The sequence below is a fragment of the Camelus dromedarius genome, chromosome 8 (assembly GCF_036321535.1).
Source record: "Camelus dromedarius isolate mCamDro1 chromosome 8, mCamDro1.pat, whole genome shotgun sequence".
Taxonomy (NCBI): Eukaryota; Metazoa; Chordata; class Mammalia; order Artiodactyla; family Camelidae; genus Camelus; species Camelus dromedarius.
The window spans coordinates 61,675,087-61,695,183 of record NC_087443.1 but is presented as its reverse complement, the minus strand read 5'-3'; the positions used below and the strand labels follow the sequence as shown (position 1 = coordinate 61,695,183).

General features: G+C 44.9%; 1 protein-coding gene across 1 annotated transcript in view; it reads right to left on the bottom strand.

Moving 5' to 3' along the window:
• The window catches only part of SORCS3 (sortilin related VPS10 domain containing receptor 3), a 564,832-nt gene that overhangs the window by 374,411 nt on the left and 170,324 nt on the right, over nt 1-20,097 (bottom strand). The window contains exon 2 of the mRNA XM_010987110.3: nt 9,196-9,263. Coding sequence (XP_010985412.3) covers nt 9,196-9,263 — 68 coding nt within the window. The remainder of the gene's footprint in view (nt 1-9,195; nt 9,264-20,097) is intronic.

Genomic DNA, 20,097 nt, shown 5'->3' with positions numbered 1-20,097 from the left:
AACAAACAATAATTATTACATTAAGTACTAACTAGATTGTAGGCATTTTGCATTCTACGCATTCTTTCACTGACTCCTCATGAAGCTTCCACTGGGATAGGTCTTATTATCATCCCACTACACAGGTAAGTAAACTGAGGCTTAGAGAAATTAAAACGTTGCTTAAGGTTGTACAGCTAGCAAGCAGATCTGGGATTCGCACCCAGGCAACCTGAATTCAGAACCCACTCCTTTAAGCACTACCCATACTCCATCCCCGCTGTTACCAGGTGTTTCTGAGAACTATGAGAACTACAGGTATATGAAAAAGTATCTCCTCCTAAAAGTTTCAGATCCTAATGGAGAAATAAGGTGTTTTATGTTAAACAGCAAAACAAAATATATGAGCCACATTGATCATTTCTCTAGTTCATTCCTAGAATTGCTTTTCACCCTCATGGAATGAGGTATAATAATAATAAAAATATAAGTATTTCTACAGCAGGGCCACGTACCACAGAATGCAGTGTGTTTTGCATATACGCGTGTGTGTTGCACATGCCTGATGCTGCGTCCTACGTGCATTAATCTTATCTTACAACCAAACTGAACATTCCTCGAGGACAGCAATCATGGCATACTTATTCTGCATCTCCCAGCAATGAGCACAGGCCTGCTTACATAACGGATGCTCAATTAATTATCTGTTCAACTGAATGCTCTGTGACCCATTCAGGAGTTTTCACCAGATTTAGTACCACCAAAAGCAAACAAAAGGCAGCCCCAGCTCTGGCGGGAGGATTTCCCAGCCTGTATCAGTCCAGCCATCGGGACCTTGCATATGAAGAGCCCGGCGAACAGGATGGAAAGCTTTTAATTAACAGCCTAGCAAAAAGAAAAATGTCATTCCAATCTGCAGTTTTGTTTCCATTAATTCACTCAGATTCAGCAGGAATTCCACCAAGGAATTGGGATGAACAGCTGCAGAGGGAGGGAAGCACATACATAAATCATGAGTGTCATTAAAATTTGTAAACTAATAACTTCTGGGAAGTCTTAGCAGTTATTATCAGGGTTTTCTTGGCAAACAAAAAATTAATAAATCCAAAAGGTCTCCACTTTCTATTAAATAAAAAAAATTAAAAAACCAGCATCCCCTAGAAAGGTCACTGACAGAACAATTAGAGGAGGAAATAAATGGCCCAGACAACAGCTTGCAAACCAGATGAAGAGGCGCAGGATTCCCCAGTGGCAGGGGGATAAGACAGCTCAATACAAGGGAAGCAACAGGGCCAGGCGGGGCTGGGGCTGGGCTGGGTTTGGGGCTGCTGGAACTTCGGTTCAGTTCTCCTAGCCTTTATTTAGTGCAGCCCACGTCCCAGGCATTGTAGATCCAGAAATAAGAAAAGTACATGATCCTGGGCCTCAAGAAGGTCCCTGGCTGGGAACAAATCATCAACACAGTGTCAGGATGTGACACTGGTGGTAAGCAGAGGAGCGGCACCCAATGCAGGGAGGAGGGTCAGGGAAGACATCTGGGAGGTTGTGCCCAGGAAGTGGACACCTAAACACCCCCACCAGGAAGCCCTCGATCTGAAGCCCGCTTGCTCTGCAGGCCTTGAGGCCAGGCACACAGGTGGAATGGCTGAGAAGCCTCCTCGCTTTTCCAAGAGCAGGTCTCCCACACTGCTGGGCCGAGGTGGGTGAAATGGAGAGTGGGAATGAGGTGCAGTAGCATTGCAGGGGGACCATCCATTGCAAAGGATTCCTGGTTCCTCTCATGCCTAGACAGCTGCAGATTCGTTGTGCTCTGTGAGGACCCCTCATCCGATAGAAATTCCAGAGGAGAGTTCCTGTGACCTCACACCTGATCAGAAACTGACCATTCAGGGACCTTGGCTGGAGACCAGCACTTGGGATGGACAGATGGAAGCTGGAAGATTGCCTGCTAGCATCTCTACCTCCAGAAAACAGGACCTTAACAATTTTTTGAGGGGAGGGCAATGTGTTTGTTTATCAGTTCAAGTGTTAATATTTAAGACATTTAGAACTGAACCCAAGAAGTGATCTGCCAGTCGGAAACATAAATCCCCACTGTGACTTCTGTTCAAAACTCAAGACTCAAGAACCTCAGACAGTGGATTCACTGGTCTTTACATAGGTTCCACTTCCAAAAAAGAGTATCACACTTGCTCTCAAATCAAGGACCATGACTGCCACTAAATGAGGCAGAGATACACACACCCATGTGTGCAGATGGGCATGAAGATGGCAGCAAAGCATGGGCCACATGGCACTGCCACACAGATGAGGGGGAGCATGACCCTGCCATTGAGTCTGCAATGCCGGCACACCATATAACAACGGCCTATTTCCAGTTGGGAATGGAAAACACATGAAGAGGGTGCCTCTATCCAGCCCAGGGCTTCCATTTAGGGGATGACATGTGAGTTTCAATGTAGGGGACATGTGAGTTTCCATGCAGGGGACATATGAGTTTATGGAAGGAGATCAGGAGCTGGGAGAACTCCTAATCTCAGACTTCTGACCCAGGAAACTCTGGGAAAGTGTCTTCCTCCCCCTGAACTCACATCCTTATCCCTGGAAAAATAAGGTTCTGTGGTTCAAAGAAAATGTTTGCCCACCTCACACCAGTCAGAAAGGGCATAATCTAAAAGTCCACACACGAGAAATGCTGGAGAGGGTGTGGAGAAAAGGGAACCCTCCTACGCTGTTGGTAGGAATGCAAACTGCTAGAGCCACTGTGGAGAACAGCATAGAGATCCATAAAAAGCTAAAAATAGACTTACCATGTGATCCAGCAATCCCACTCCTGGGCATATATGTGGTGAAAACTCTAATTTGGGAAGATACATGCACCCCAATGTTCACAGCAGCACTATTTACAACAACCAAGATGTGGATGCAACCTAAATATCCATCAACAGATGACTGGATAAAGAAGCTGTGTATATTTATACAATGGAATAATACTCAGCCATATAAAAGAATGAAATAACACTATTTGCAGCAACATGGATGGACCTAAAGATTGTCATACTAAGTGAAGTAAGTCAGAGAAAGACAAATATTGTGACATCACATACATGGAATCTAAAAAAGATGATACCAATGAACTTACTTACAAACCAGAAATAGACTCACAGACACAGAAAACAAACTATGGTTACCAAAGAGGAAAGAGGGGGAGGGATAAACTAGAAATTTGTAAATAATATATACACACTACTATATATAAAACAGATAATTGACAAGGACCTACTGTATAGCCAGGGAACTATATTCAATATCTTGTAATAACCTATAATAGAAAAGAATCTGAAAAAGAAGGTAAGCGTATATGTGTGTGTGTGTGTGTGTGTGTGTGCATACACACACACACACACACACACATATATCTGAATCACTGTGCTATACACCTGAAACTAACACAACATTGTAAATCAACTATACTTCAATATAAAAAAAGAGAGAATGTTTGCTATGATCCTTTCTAGCCCTAAGACTCTTTAACTCTAAGGTCAACAGCCATGATTATTTCAGAATTACCAAGAACCACAGTTCAAAGACCTAACAGTTCTGGTGGCTCCTTCTACTTCTGTGGACATATTTGTATAGACCTCCTTTCATTCTAGGTTATCAGAGTTTTGATATGGACCAGGTCAGCCCTTTACTCTGCACATATTCCAAGTATCATAACATCATAAAATAATTTCCCTCCAGAACAGGTGGCTATGAAAGTAAAAAGTAAAAATTTTTATCTTTTGTCCTTTGGTAAAACAGATATGCATTTCTAGGGGGAAAAAAGCTACCCCCAAAATGAACTGATAATATTTGAAAAAGAGAGTACCAGACTTTCACGGGGCAGTATGGCATCCAGTAGGCATATGGAGCTACTGAGCACTCAAAGTGTGGCTGGTCCAAATGGAGAAATGACCTTAAGTGTAAAATATACATTGGATTTTAGAGACTTACTACAAAAAAAAAATGCAAAATAGCTCATTAATAATTTTTATTGATTAGACATTGAAATAATAGTTCTATACAACTAGATTAAAGAAAATGTATTAATAAAATTGATCTCAACTGTTTCTTCTCGCATTACTGGCTGCTGGAAAATTACGTGGCTCACGTACCTTTCTAATAGGACAGCACTGGACTCAATCTCAGAAAGAATATTTTAGCCTAGAGGTTGAAATCCCAGGCCAACCACCCTATAGCAGTCTTTCCACTGTGGGGTTTTCTCCTCCCACTTTCCATGTCACCCCATTCTCCCACCCATAAGAAGGATCTCTTATCCTGCAGGAGTTAAAAAATCCACTCTCATGACAGCATCAGACCCAGCACACAGGATAGAATGAACACAGACAGGTGTCAGGTGGACCTGGACCCCCTACTTAGTACCCCTATGATCTGGGGCAAGTTGTTTAATCGCTGTAATGGTCGACGCTTTCATCTGTGAGTCAGGGCTGGTGACCCTCCAGTTTCTTGTAAAGGACAGAACAGGAGAGCTTGGGTGAAATAACCTGCATAGAGAAGCAGCTCCATTGCTGGAGGATTACATGGTGACGACTGACTCTCCTTGGGCATTTTTTATGCACAGGCACTGGAGGTCAGGTACGTTTCTAGGCCGTCTACATATTTTATTTCATTGAAACCTCATAACAACTTTATGTGGTAGGTGGAAGGACAATCCTCATTGTACAGATAAGGAAATGGAGCCACAGAGAGGTAAAGAAGCATGTTCAAGGTCACTCAGTGGCTAAGTGGAGGAGCGTGGACTTGAACCCAGGCCATCAGTTCCAGAGCTTCACTCTTAATTACTTTGAGGAGGAGGAAGCCGATTGACACTCAGCCTCCTGGCCTTGACTCACCTCTCCTCCTTGGGTCAGGCTTCTGTAAAATCTAACAGAGTCAGTCTTATTTTCTGACATCTAGACATCCCTGCCCTGTTCAGCCCCACAGGTCCCATTAGTAAGTTCCATGGTGGGGACTCTGAATGACAATTTGAATAAACCAGACATCCCCCAAAAAATATCGAATCGAGTTACTCTTGGCAGATGGGCAACGTCTAGGTTTGTCACGCTATGGAATAAAAACACCCTGAAAGCAACGCCCTGGGTCTTTTTAAAAAGTCAGTCCCCAACCTCATTGACTCTGTAAGTTTGTCATCCTATATGTAAAATGTCCTTTGACTAAAGGATGCCAACAGACGGATGTGCTAAATGACCAAGTTACACAACCATCCTTGTGTTGGTGGAGAGAAAAAAATTCTGACCACCTCCAGTATAAAGGCACCAAGGAGTTCCAGAAAGACTGTCACAAGGGTTCATGCCACTGCCACACTATAGAATGCTTTCAAACAGTCTTTTGTCTACTTAGAAGTCGATGGCTTCTGAATTATTAATTCAGTGAGGCAAATAATTATATCACACTGTAACCTGGCAGGGAGCGTCATCTTGTCCTGACAGCTGCTGCTCCAGGCTCCTCTGCTGTACAGAAAATTGAAGAAGAATCACCAAATTCAATTTCAACTTGGTTAAGCATGTTGGGCCAAATCAGGGAAACGAAAGGGTGGGTGTTTAATTTAGTTTCTTCTCTCTGCTCACTGTATTAGTAAGGAAGGAAGCAGTGCTCTAGGCTCTGCCTGTAAAATACATCATTAACAATATAGAAAAGAGGACGGGAGGCACAGATCTCTAGGGGTGAGTCGGGAAGAATAAAAAGTGGAAGACACCCTGTGAGGCCCTGGCAAGCTGGAAAATTCCCACAAAGTTTAGAAGTCCCCTTTCTCAGTCAAATCTCGGCAGGAGTTTCTAAGCTAAGTTTTATCACACCTATGAACTCTCTGAATCACATCACAAAAATACATCCATATATAACGTTTATCCAGAGGGAAAGCCCCTAATATGACCAGCTTTTTCAAATCCCTGAAAGGTCACACCATATATACTCTGTTACCCACAATCTATGCTCTGAGTTTGACCCCTTCTGTGAAACTGCTGAGTCCCCACATCCTCCTTACCTGGTCCAACACCTTGCTGGCCTCCCTGCCTCCTTCCCGGCTCCCTTCTCTCCTATACCCAGCCTTGCCCGGTGTCTCCCCTGTAGCAGGGACATTTTTCCACTTTCCATTTGCCAAATTGCATCCCGACCCTCATTCCAACACCCAGCTCAGAGAATCTTGTCTACAAAAGAATGCCTTTGACTAGGTAGAAACTGCTGTTCCAATTCACCCCAATCTGTACAAGGAACAACATCAAACATCACTCTTCCCCCTCCCCGTCCGCTGCCATCGCCCCTGAAGATCCATGCTGATGCTTAGATAACAGAACACATCCCTTTGGTGTCCTCGCATTTCCATCACACGGACCCCTGCATTAGCGGGTCCTTATAAACAAAGTCAATAATGAAATGAAAACTATCACAACGCACACAATTAGAATGATCATTAATGATTACAATTAATTGAGCACTTCCCACATGCGAGTGACTGTCCTTAACATTTGTACATTTAGTATTTCCTTTAATCCTTACAATCCATCCATTAATTTATTCATCGAGCAAACATATTAAGTACTTCCTGTGTGCCACATGCTACTCGAGGTGCTGACAACACAGCACTGAATTAAGACGTAAAAAGTGTTCTCTCTCTACAAGCTTAGATGTTAGTGGGTGTAGGTAGACTATAAATAAATCAATAAGTAAATATTTAGCAGCTAGAGGGTGATTGGTACTAAGGAGGAAAATGCAGCTGAGTGATGGAATGCTAAGTCCAAAGGAAAAGGCTTCACTGATCAGGTGAACAGAGAGGAGGGAAGAGAGGGGGCACCCCGCCCCTGGGGAGAAGAGAGCTCAGGCCAAGTAAGGAGCTGAGTATGAGAGCTCTGGGGAGGAGACGTTGACTGGGTCAAGGAACAGCAAGCACAGGGTGGCTGGAGCACAGGTAAGACCTGCACTCTCTCCAGTTTACATCCAGGGAAACTGAGGCTTAACGGAGTGAAGTGGGTTGAATGGCAGCCCCCCTTAAAATACATCCTGACCCCTAGAACCTGTGATTAGCCCTTATTTGCAAAAGTCTCTTTGCAGATGGAATTAAGGACCTGGAAATGAGACCATTCTGGATTATCCAGCTGGGCTCTAACTCCAATGGCAAGTGTCTCTTCTTCTTTTTTTTTTTTTCCCCCCAATTTCCAGAATCTTTTATTTTTAGCAGGTGTCCTTCTCAGGGAAAGATGAGGAGAAGACACAGACACAGAGGAGAAGGTGCTGAGGGCAGAGACTGGAGTAATGCAGCCCCAAGGAACACCAACGGACACCAGAAGCTAGAAGGCACAAGGAAGAATTCTCCCTAGAGCCTCCAGAGGGAGGGTGGCCCTAAAGACACCTTGATCCTAGACTTCTGGCCTCTAGACTGGAGACAGTAAATTTCTGCTGGTTTAAGCCAGCAGGTCTGTGGTCCTTGATTATGGCAGCCCTGGGAAAGAGATCCAGAGAGGTTAGGTAAAATGCCCAGAGCTGTTTGGGTGGACAAGTTTGGACAGTTTGGGATTTAAATCCTGGCAATGGGATATCAGGGTGCCCATGGGGACACTCGGCCATCTACTGTCTCTGGCACACACCATACTGGCTTTTAACGACTGTGGGGCATACACTCCATCACTCACAGGCCTCTAGCATTAAGTACCCAGCCTCGGCTCTCTGGCTTTGCTTGGCCCACCCCTAGAACTACCAAACCTTTCCCGAACCCTGGGCTACAGGAATAGCTGTTTCCCATTGTAAGGACAGGATTTTCTGGCTTGTTCCATTATCTGTACCAAGCAGACAGCACTGGAGTCAGGCTTAAAGGATCACCACAGTGTCACTGCGACGGGGCCAGAGGGGATGGTTTCTGAGGCTCTCATTCCCTGCAAGTCCCACGTGAGTAGAAATAGGCAGGCTTTCGTCTATGAGAAGCACCCTGGTTACTTATATCTCTGCCAATTTTCACTTAGCAGCAAAATTAGGTTTTGGACATCCTGGGCAAATCAGTGATATGAGCAATGAACCCCTAAACATGTAATAGATGCTGTAACTGCTCCCCTCCCCAAGAGAGGCTCTAGCTGGTCCTCTGCAAACAAACAGGTCAGACGGAGAAGCAGCCAGCATGCAGCTGCTCACGCCCCAGACCCCTCAGCTCCAAGGCCCCAGGAGACCCTCAGGAGGGGCTCTCGGATAATGACATGGCCAACTGAATGGCCTTTTGTGACAGTGTTCTCCCCAATGTCTACAAATAACAGGTCAAACAGGACAGATACATAGCCCTCTTGAGGCCCAGGGACGTAGTAAGCACAGACCACAAAGCACCAAATCACCGTGGCTGCTGAAACCTGCCGGGGCCCTGTGTGACTGCGCGCATGCATGGGAGGAGGTATATGGAAGCATGAGCGCACAGTGTCCCCTATCCAGAGAAACTCTGACTTAACCCACCCACATCCTTGTCCCCGTCCCAGCCTTCCGTGGGGGTTGACTTATCCAGCAAACATAAAGACCCAGAGCCTAGAGTTCACGGAAATGCTGTCATTTCTCTTAAAGTCAAAACCAAAAAATGAGTATTTTAGGCTGAAAACTTTTTAATACACAATATCCATATATTTGTATTTACATCAGTGTCATTGTCAAAAGTATATTTTAATATTTTATGGAAGAAGGAGCCCACAAACGCCAGGGACCACAAAGTCATCACATGGACCTGATTCCCACATGTGCCTGTTCCTGTAAAGCACAGGCTTCTCAAGAACCACAGCATCAGACGGGCACAAAGGACAGGAAATGGTCCCTGGTCCAAGACTCACGCCGAGGACAGCATGCCTCCTGCAGCAGGCTCCCTCAGCCACGGCCCTCATTGTGCCAGGCATGCTCCGATCTCTCTCGTCAGACTCGTGTTCACCAAGTCGAATGAGCCACTGCAGGAATGCAGGCGCAATCGCAGTGCAAAGGAGAACACGTAACCCGCCCCAGGACAGATAAGCAAAGTGCTAAAAAAAAAAAAATTCGCAGATGGAGGCCATCAGTGCCACCTGGGGCATTAAAGAAAGCACCCAGGAGGAGGACCATCCTCCGCTCCTTACAAAACATGCTCTCCCACTGCTTAGCTGGCATTCCTCACGGGCGCCCAACCCACGTGGCTAGTTGACAAATCTGCAATCCACTTACCTCCAAAGTGAACTCTCAGTCACACTTCCCAGGTTGAAGTCATACAGCTTCGTCAGGATAAGTATAACCTGAGAGGGGGACGAGGAGGAGGACAGAGGAGAGGGACAAAGGGAGGGGGAAAAAGGAAGCTGACTTTAGTTTGTGTAACAACATACAGTGCATCTCAAACCACCCAGAGTAGAGCTTAGCATTTATCCTGTGAGTGGAGGGGTATTATAGGATCAAGCAAGGGGGAAAAATTATTAATTTAATGCTTCCCCGTAACTGGTAGCATTTATTTTAATCCTGACAATGCTTTGCATTTGAAATAAAACACATCAACAGGAAATAAACTGGGTTATCAACAGTTACTTCTCCACATCTGTCCTCCTTCAAGGTCAGACATGGGCCAGCTGGCCCTGTTCACCCGTGTGGCCACCAAGAGATCAGAGGATGGTCTTGCTTTTGATCTGAAGATGACTCTGACTTACAGACGTGGACCTAAAAGAGTAAGAAAGAACTGGGTCTGATTCTGTCTGTCCACAGAGGGATTCAAAGAGATTTTATGTTCCCATCACTGGGGCCTCAGAGCCATAAATACTTGAATGACAGGCAAGCCCAGTCCCCAGCATCCTCTATGCCCCCAGCATGGAGTAAGCGGGTCATCAGACTGGACTCCAGGACCACTTTCCTGACTCCAGTTGAAATTAAGAAACCCAGAAGGGAGCTGTATGTGTCAGAGAGCTGAAGCTACCTGTAATAGATAAGCAGTTTCCTGAAATAATCTTGGGTTGGACAGGCTCGTCCCAGACCCTTTAAACTTCTCCAGCTGGGGACTTGGATATCAGACGTTTCCCTGCCTGCCCATCATGCGCCTGGACGGTGGCTTAGGCACACCTCTGTATCTGCAAGGATTCTAAGCATATGCACCTGAATCAATTTTAATCAAAACACAGGTGCCTAATATACAGTGCCTGCCTACACGCGTGATAATCCAGTTACACATAATTGTGTTTATCTAAATTTAATGCACAACTCATTTCACTTTCCTCAGCTCCTTCCCATTCCACAATTTAACGTCCTCCAGTTCATTTGCACAGCAGCCATTAAACTCTTTCCGAGATAATGAATTTCTGCTACCAAGATGGGACTTTCCCATTCTAGGTATCCATTTAAGATTAAAGAAAAATAATCAGCCATTATATTGAACATTTTTATGGCATTTAACTGACGACAAAACACTCACTTTGAGATTTATTCTCATCCAGCACCCCATGGGGTCGGTCAGCACCATTTCCATTTTTTTTATGTAAACTACGAAAAAATTAGAGGCAAGGATATGACCCATTATGGGTCAAAGAGAGACCATGGAAAAGTTGGTTTGGAACGTTCAGCTTCTCTGCAGGGTCAGGACTGGAGGGCTGGGAGGTCTCCTCTCCGACTGTATCCTGTGACAGGCAGTGGTGGGTTGGCCGGAAACAGCCAAGCCAAGAACATCAATGACAAGGCTATTTGTAGAACAGTAGAATAATCTGCCAAGGTACCTGTCCTATTGGCATAGCCCAAGGAGCACGTATGCTATGCAAAGCATTGTTCTTCACTGGTAACTCAGTGGTCCACGCCTCTCCCATTAATTGTGAGTTTCCTCATTTGTTAAATTCAGGGGCTAATGAAGACAGGGGACTTATCCACACCTTCTCCAACTGAAGACCTAGCAATGTGCTGATAACTCCTATTTGTTGAATTGATGCTAACACATACACACCCCAGACTTCTCTTCATTTTACCTCTTTCATCTACAAAGTCATCATCACAGTCACTATATAAAAACATGGGTGGCTATGCACGGGCCATCCCAAATTCTGGACAAACAAACTCAAAGCTATGCTCTTCTAGAAAACAGGTCAGAACACCCATCTAGAGTCTGCAGGAGCAAGTCAGGCTACTTCACTGTCTCCCAACATCAAGCCTTCAGGTACATTGAACAACCTCCAAAAATTGCAAAGCCCACAAAGAGAGAAGAAAGTGATGTCAGGGGTCAGAGTTCATGTAATTAATAGAGCATCTAACAAACAAATGAGCCTGGAAAATCTTTCTATGAACCCAGAGCCGTTTCTATTCTATCAGCCTCCTTACCCAAATCTTGGACCACTTTCCTTCCCTCCCTCCATCTTCTCTGTCCTTAATATGTTTCTTGTGTATCTAATCTCATCTTAGTGTCTGCTTCTTGAAGGATCCAGACAAATACATCCTTTCACACTTCCATGAATATTATTTCTGCCCTTGTGGTAGATTGTTTCAATTTTGCCTCTTAATTCACGCACTTTCTTGGTTAGAAATCTTCACGGGCTCCCACTGCCTAAGGGTGAAATCCAGACTCCTTACCTGATACATAAGGCAGCCCACAATCTGACCACATCCTTTCCTCCAACCACTCTTCCACAGTTCTCAAAAAACTGCCCTCTGCTTTAGCAATCTAAGTTTCCAAGGGGCCGCAAATAAGCCAAACCCATTCTCACATCTCTGCTTTCTTTCATTCTGTATCATTGTATCATTACTTGTGCACAGTCCTTCTATGATTTCTTGAACGTCCCTGACTTTGTTCAAGAAACAGCTCAGGGTCCGCCTTCTTCAGGCAGCTTCCAGCATTGTCCCAGCCATCAAAGTCCTCTCTCTTCTGAAGTCCCATTGCACTTAAAACCGATTTAAATCATCTGCCACTTAGTTAAGCACTATCTCAATAGCTTCTGGATGTCCTATGATTCCGAACAACTTAAGGTGGGGTTCATGTTTTGAACTTCTGTCTCCCCAACAGACAGGCTCAGCCTGTCAAAGGTTACTAAAAATCATCAGTCTTGAGTCAATGAAAGATAATGGTGTTTTAGCAGTAAATCGTAGTCTTCAGAAGGGGATGGTATTAATCTAGACTAGTACTCTCATTTTATAGATGAGGAAACTGAGACAGACAGAGAGGAAGTGACTCAAGTTAACAATGTGCGGCCTTGACCAAGGACCCAGAACCCTGTTCTTCTCAGTCTATGAACAAAGCTGGAGACTAACAGTCACTGGAGTGCAGATTCCCTGGTACCACCCCAGCATGTTTGACCTGGTGGATCCTGGGGAGGGTCCAGATGTCCTGCTGTGCCTATCAGAGGACCCCACTTTGAGAAAGACTCCATCACACCATGATTCCTCCCCCAACTCTGTGCTGCAGCGACTCCACACTTCCACTGTGGCGGATCCTCATCTAGAAAATTAAACTGAGTGGGACTTTACAAAGAAAGCAAGCCATAGAGATGTGTGAGGAGGGTGTCTCAGAAAAATCACCCCAAGACTCCCCAGAGGAAAGGACTAGACACTGAAAAGTAGGGGCTGGAAGCATCCTTCCCCCTGGAGCCCACACAGCAGGATATTAACAGAGTTATGAAGAGATGATAATGGAACCTTTAGCCTTAAGATATTCTGTGCTTAGCCAAGAAAACCAAGATCAAAAAAAGCCTGCCAAGCCCTGGCTTCTCTCACCATTCAGAGCCTCCCAAAGGCCACCAGAGAGAAGGGAATTACCAAGGAAAAAAACTAAAGGCAGATGCAGTAAACCCACTACCAAGCCCCAGGCTGCTGGGCGAGGCCTCAGATCAGAAAGAGAAGGTGTGAGTGCGTCTCAGGAACCGCCTGTGGCTAGATGAGGCACGCAGCAACACCTGACTTGACTCCCCTCCAGCAAATGCCCCCGGATGAGAGCTGGCAGTGGAACTCAGAGAAGGAAAAGCAGAAACCAAACATTGATTGAACCCCTACTCTGTGCTAAATAGTGACTGAGTGCTTCGCAACCCTCATTACAAACTTTTGAGACTGAGCAGGTATCATACAGCACCCCCATCTTACAGATGAGTAAAGTGAGTCCTAAGAGCTCAGCAGTTTGCTTCTCAAGGCAACAACCAGCAAGAGCCAGAGCCGGCATTCCCACCCGGGGCTGTAAGAGGCAACCATGCCAGTTCTGCTGTAATTCAACATTCCTCCATCCAGTGAATGTCTGTGTGAATGTTTTGTGTTCAGGGCAATAAACAGGCACATGGAGAGCAGAGAAGCATATCCTTGCTCTCAGGGAGTTTATCTCTCAATCATGAATTCCACAACTATTTACTGAGCTCCTCTTCTGTGAATTAGAAAGGCACCTTGACCCAGCGCTCAAGGCCCAGGGGTGAAGGTAACTTTTGTTTTCTTTGTTTTTGGATAAAGAAATCGGAAACAGAGATGTGTAATGAGGAAATAACTGGACAAATCGTTGGAAGACCCAGGTTTGTCAAATAAGTTCCTTTTTGACCAGCTGGCTACAATCCCTCGGGGGATTTCAGACAGGAGAGATGAAAATAAATTGGAATAATTCATGAGTAAATAAAACTTCTCTCTTAAAATATGCTAGACACATATAGATACACACATATAGAATGGTGAAGTCACTATATATACACACACACACACACACACACACATATATACACACATATATAAAAGCTCGTATGTTTAGGTACATATAACCTGAAACTGGTATCAGACATCTTCTCCGGAAAAACACTTGTTCATACATCTTATAACTTCTGTCACATTGGATTAATATGATTTCTCCATATGTCTGTCTGGTCTGTTAGATTGTGACGTCTTTGAGGTCAGAAATCAGGTCTCGCTCAACTCTGCATCGCCAATGCCTAACACAACGCCTGACACATGGAGGGTGTCATACAAGGTCCACTGAATGAATTCTAAGTGAATGACAATAAAGGAAGGGATGAGATGATATATGTATCTGAGAGGTACAGATAATACGCTATAAGAGTTGAAACGAGGAAGCAATTAAATACAGAAAATGTGGTCAGCAAAGTCTTCATGAAGCAAAGATTGTAAGAGCTGAAACTCGAAGTATGAAGAATTTAAATACAGAAAAATGGAACTCACTCCCTTGCCTGCTTGGCCGCCTTCTCTTTCTTTCTCTCTTTCTTTTCCCTTCCTCCCTTCCTCCCTCCCTCCCTCCCTTCCTTCCTTCCTTCCTTCCTTCCTTTTTTAATTGGACAGGAATACATAGAAAAAGAGCAGGGGGGAAGGGTGCCATTCCAGTTGTAAGAAACAGCTGAGAGGCAGAGCGGAATGGGCCACTGGGGGCAAGAGCAGCCGTGTGTTACGTGCAGTGTCATGTGTACACCAGCCACTTGGAGACTCAGTCAGGCTATGCCAAGGTGGGAAAGAAGGCACAAAGGATGATGGAATCGTGCAGGAAGGACAGAGGAAGCTCAACCTGTAGTCAACTGTGGGATGATAAAATGTTTTATAGGAGTGAAGAGGGTGATAATAATGAGGGACTGTATTATAACAGTGGACTTACTAAACATAAACATATATACATATATAATATTAATGTATATTATGCATAACATATAATATATACACTAGATGACTATAAGAAGAAATTTACTCTGTGTGCATATATACATAGAGTATATGCATACACATACATATACACACATTATATGTATTACATATATATTAAGGGACTATATTATAAAAAGGGACTCATTTAATTAGGTGACAATGAGGGACATGGCTGGACTTTTACAAAGTCCATGCACCTCCAACCATCTTGCTGCCCCCAGGTGCTCAGGCCAGCCCTCAGCCAATTGCCTGATCTTTATATACACACATATTGCCAGTAACTAATGTCTTTATTTGTCACACCCCATCTCCCTTTCATTCTTCTATTCCTGCCTCATGGCAAACACAGCATAAGATTCTTGAGGATAAAGTGATCAAAAGAGAAGTGGTTCCTGACTTGATGAACTGTATAGTCTTCCTTAAGTGGCTGCATTCCAGGAGTATCTGGATGTGAAGTAAAGAGTTCAAGTCTCTGGCAGGGCTGGGGAGAGTGATATTTGGGGACAGGGGAGCTGTCTAGCTTCCTCCCACCCACTTCCTTTGGGAGAGAAGAGACCCCCGCTCAGAACTGTGGACAAGGAAGTTTTGGTCCCTAGGCTACCAGAGAGTCCTTCTATATCTCTCCATGTCTAATTCACTGATCCCACTGGGCCCGGCCGGCTGCCTCCTGGATGAGGCTCTCCAGGAAGCGTGGAAGGAACGGAGCACTCACAACCAGAGGGATGCGCTCGAAGCCCAGTCTCACCGTATGCTCCTGGGCGAGCCCGAGCAACTTCTTTACATTTTCAGAATCTGTTCCAGTTTCCTAAATGGGGATAATGATATGCCTTCCCCTGCCAACCTCAGAAGGTTTTGGTTCAAACCAACTAAGGAAAGCTGACCTGCTTTAGAAGCTGTCTTCCGCAAATATGAGTTATTAGTATGTTAATTATTCTTCAGGAGACAAAGGTTCCAAGTCATCCTTACTTGATCTGATTTGGGAAAAGGAGAACTCAGGTCCTAGAGGTGCTAAGCTCCTTCCCCAAAATACCCACCCGTTCCCGACCGCAGCTGCAGTACAGGAGGCTGCAGGTCAGACCCCGTGTGTTCGCCTAGCTCCTCCACTCGGCGTCAGCTTCAGAAGGCAGGCAGGGAACCCGGGGGGATCCCTGCCCTCTGAAAGGATAGTGCACAGGCTGCAAATTCATCAGTCACTGGGATGCTGTCACCCGTGAGCACATTCAGGGAAGTGAGGACCTTTAATGCCCATAAAATCTTACTCTGAAGGAAAATTATTTTAGTTCATTAAACCTCCCTAAAACCTTGGTGCCTTTAAATCCCGAGGGTTCTTGGCACGTTCCTCTCCAGTTCCCCCTCACTTTTTACCACCTCGTTCCTGCCCCCACCTGATAGTTCTTTGTTTCCAGACAACTGGAACAGGGACAGTGGCCTTCTTTACCAAAACTGATTGACAGTGGTTAACATAATAAGGATCCTAAAGCAAACTCCTTGGGGACTGAATACAAGAGTGCATTTTTCAGTCTAAGTGGAGTCTGAATCCTGAGGTCCTCCTCCCACCTCATGGGGCACTCTCCCCAGGAACAGAAACTGAGTGTTTGTAGCCCACAGCCCAATGTGTCCCCAATATAACAATGTCTGGGCACCAACCGGGTATCCAGAACTATGCAAGCTATGTGCCAAGTTCAGAATCATGTAAATGGTGCTCCTTGCCCACCATGAGCTTACAATCCTGTTGAGAGTACAAGAGATACCCACTTTGTCATCTTGTTCCTTTGCATGGAATTTCACAAAATTTATCCCCTTCCCTGTTTTTTTTAAAGGGCATATCATCAACTCTGTGGTTCAAGACAGAACCTCAGCATGACCCTTGATTCCACCCTCATCCCACGCATGGCAAGACAAACATCAAGTCTTCTGAGATGTGCTACAGTCCCGCGTGTCACTCAATTTCAAGTCCTCATAATTTTTCATTCATTCGCTAACCAAAGATATGCGGAATGTTTCCTATTGGCCACGTGCTGTGGAGTCAGCAGTGAAGAAAGCAAACCAGCTTCCTTGCCCTCAGAAAGTTTACATTCTAGCAAGGGAGAGAAGCAAACAAAGTCAGTCAGATGATGCTGAGTGCCATGGGAGGAAAATAAACAGAAGGAGAAGAGACAGTGCTAATATGCAGGGGTGGTCCAGGGATACACAGGCTGCAGCAGCATAATAGGAGCCCAGGAAAGTTCTCTATGAAAAACTGGAGCAAAATCCTGGGTAAGGAGAGAGGTTAAGTCAGGTGGTTCTCTGGGTCATAAGCATTATGGTCAGAGGAAGCAGCAGAGTGAATGCAAAGGCCCTGAGACAGGAACATGCCTGACATAACAGCAAGGAGGCCAATGAGGAGGGAGCAGAGAGGTGGGGAGAATAGCGGGAGATGAGGTCAGGGAGACCTCGGGAGGCTTAGATCTTGCTGGGACTTGTGAACCACTGTAAGGATTCTGGCTCTTACTGAACGACGTAAGAAGCTACTGGAGGATTTTAATGGACGATCCTAAGTTTTCACAGGGTGACTCTAGTGGCTGTGTTAAGAAAGGCAGTGAGGGGACGAAGTGAATTCGAATCCTGTTGCAATCATCCAGGTGAAACACGGTGCGGGTTAGACCAGACCAACAGCAGCGGACAGAAAAAGAGACACAATCTCAATATAGTTCGAAGGTAGAGGCACAAAGATTTGCTGACAATTTGGATATCATGTGTGAAAGAGAAGAGTTGACAAGGACCCTCAGAGTTTGGGACTCAGCAGTTGGAAGCACAGAGTTGTTATTTTATGAGATGTCGAAGAAGGAGGTTTGGAGGAAAGAAGAAGTTTAGCTTTGGTTCTTAAGTTTGAGATGCCTAAGAGAATTTGAATGGAGAAGTCAAAGAGCTGGATAAATAAATGAGTCTGGAATTCAGGGAACAGAGTCTAGGCTAGAAATATCAATTTGGGGGTTGTCAGTGATTAGATGATAAAGACATGAGACTAGATTACAGCAGTAAGAGAGGGAGTGTGGATACAGTAGGGGTATGAGCATAGAAAGGGGGACAATTGTGCATTTAGAGATGAGAGAAATGAGGAAGGGAAACCAGTATGTGCTTAAACCTCTCAGAATTGGCACAGTGAATATGTGTGTCCTGTGTGAATACTCACCAAATGGTATTTACTACAGAGGAGTCTCTCAATAAGCCGATGAACATGATGGCCTTCTGTTGAGGCCAGTTAAGTCCTTTTCCCCAGATCCCCCTGTGTTTGCTGTGTGGGGTCCTGTGAAAAGTGGCTACCGTGGCAGAGATGGACGCTTTGCCTAGGCTGGCCACAGACTTCCCCTCGCCAAGGATGATGCAGACATTATCACTGCTCTGAGTTCCCAACCTGCCAACATCAGAAACCAATGCTGAGCCTCAGTATGGCACCTGGTGGCAAGCTGATTGCATGGAACCCCTCCCATCACATAGAGGAAGCAATTTTTTCTCCTTGGACTTGCTTTCCCTGCCTGCAGTGAACAGCCTACGCTCAAACTCTTTCCATATCAGAACACATCATTCACTGTCTTGGTATCCCAGGCAATCGCTTCTAACAAAGGAATGCGTTTCACAACAAATGAAGTGTTGTCATGGGCATGTCCATGGAATCTGCTGGTCTTCCCACCAGCTTCATCAGCCGGAAGCAGTTGACCTGATACAACGATTGAATGGATTTTCAAAGATTCAATGACAAGCACTAGCTGGATCTCACCCCTCTTCCATCCTTACATCAGAATGACCTTTCTAAAGCTGAGGCTGAATCCCATTACCTGTTGCCAAATAATCTCTAGTGGCTCAGGCTGCCTTTGAGATCAAATTCCTCGGCACGGCATAGAAGGTCTCTCTCCACACGGCCCCAATTGACATTTTAACCCTCTTTGAGAGCCACTTTCCCAAAATAACATCTAAATTCTAGCCACACCAGAATCCCCAATTTTCTCCCTATTCCATGCTCCCACACTTTCATACAAGCTCTTTTCCCTCCTCTGAAAGCCCTTCTCCCCCTCTCTACTTAAGGATCTTCTTCAAGGCTCAGCTCAAATCTCACCAACACTCTGATGTCTTACCTGTCCGACAAGACAGAACTGATTCCCCTGTAGTCCACATGCCCCGGACTTGTTGCACATACTTCCAATCGTGCTACTCACTAGATTGTATGATAATTTTCTATTTGCACATGTATCTCCACCATTAGGGCATGTGCTCCTTCAGGACAGCCCTCGTCTTTCTCATTATTATACTACAAGAGTATTATTATGCTCTTCATTAACATCGCTGCCTATTAACCAACAGAGATACGACACATTGAAAGAATTGAATGTATTGCCATAGGCGTTCAAAGGAGGAGAAGATGAGTCTGGGCTGGAGTGATCAAGAAGTCCCCACGAAGGATGAGAGGCATAAGTAAGTTTATAAGAGATGGGAGGGGAAATGAGAATTTCCAGCCCTCTTCTTCCTGGAGTATTTTATACAGTTTTTCAAGGATATCTTTTTCTTAGACAAGTTAGTCTGCCAAGTCTTTCCAGAAGGGAGAATTTGAAGTGGCTATGAAAGAACTTTAAGAATGTCCACAAGAATAAGAAAAGGAAGAGACACTGGGGATGCTGTACACGGGGGAAAGACCAGTGAAGACACAGGGAGAAGGAGGCCATCTGCTAGCCAAGGAGAGGGGACTCAGAAGATACCAAACCTGTGGACATCTTCATCTTGAACTTCCAGCCTTCAGAACTGTGCGAAAATAAATTTGTTATTTAAGCCAAATAAAAAAAAATGTCCACAAAAGGGTGAGATAAAGAGAACACACGGGCAGGAAGGAAAGATGGGGAAAGCAGTCTTCTTGTATGACTACATTAAGTTTTAAAGGGTTGTTATTCTCTAGGGACTTCCAGAGGGGCCAGAGTTACATACTTATACCTGAGTACGCTGAGCAACTACAAAGTGCCTAGCTCTGTGCTTGGTGCTCTATGTGCATTACATATGTAATGGGCACAACACGTGAAAGGTAGGTTTTATTATCCACACTATCCAGATGAGGAAACTGTCCAGACTATGCAGCTAAGGAGAGGCACGAGTCAGTACCCAAACACAGGCTTACCTATTTCTGTGTGATCTAAGAAAGGGATAAGAGATAAAGATCTTAATAAGCATTAGTCATTCCCATTTAAAATGGGGCTATTGCTAAGAAAGTACTTTGCAGAATGTGGTAGCTGAACAAGGCAAGTGGCAGATCAAGGAAATGGAAATGCTGTGCTGTTGAAACAAGGAGCTTGTGAGAAATGGCTGTTGAAGAGTAGGAGTTTGTTCTGGTTTTGCGTAACGAGCCATTAAAAATGAATTAAAAATCGATTCATTCTCATTTCCTAAGGGACTCTGAAAATGAAAGAGACAGCTATGTCTTGGAAAATTTAGGTAGCATGCAGCCCAGCAACAGGGATGGGGCTAACAGATCCCTGA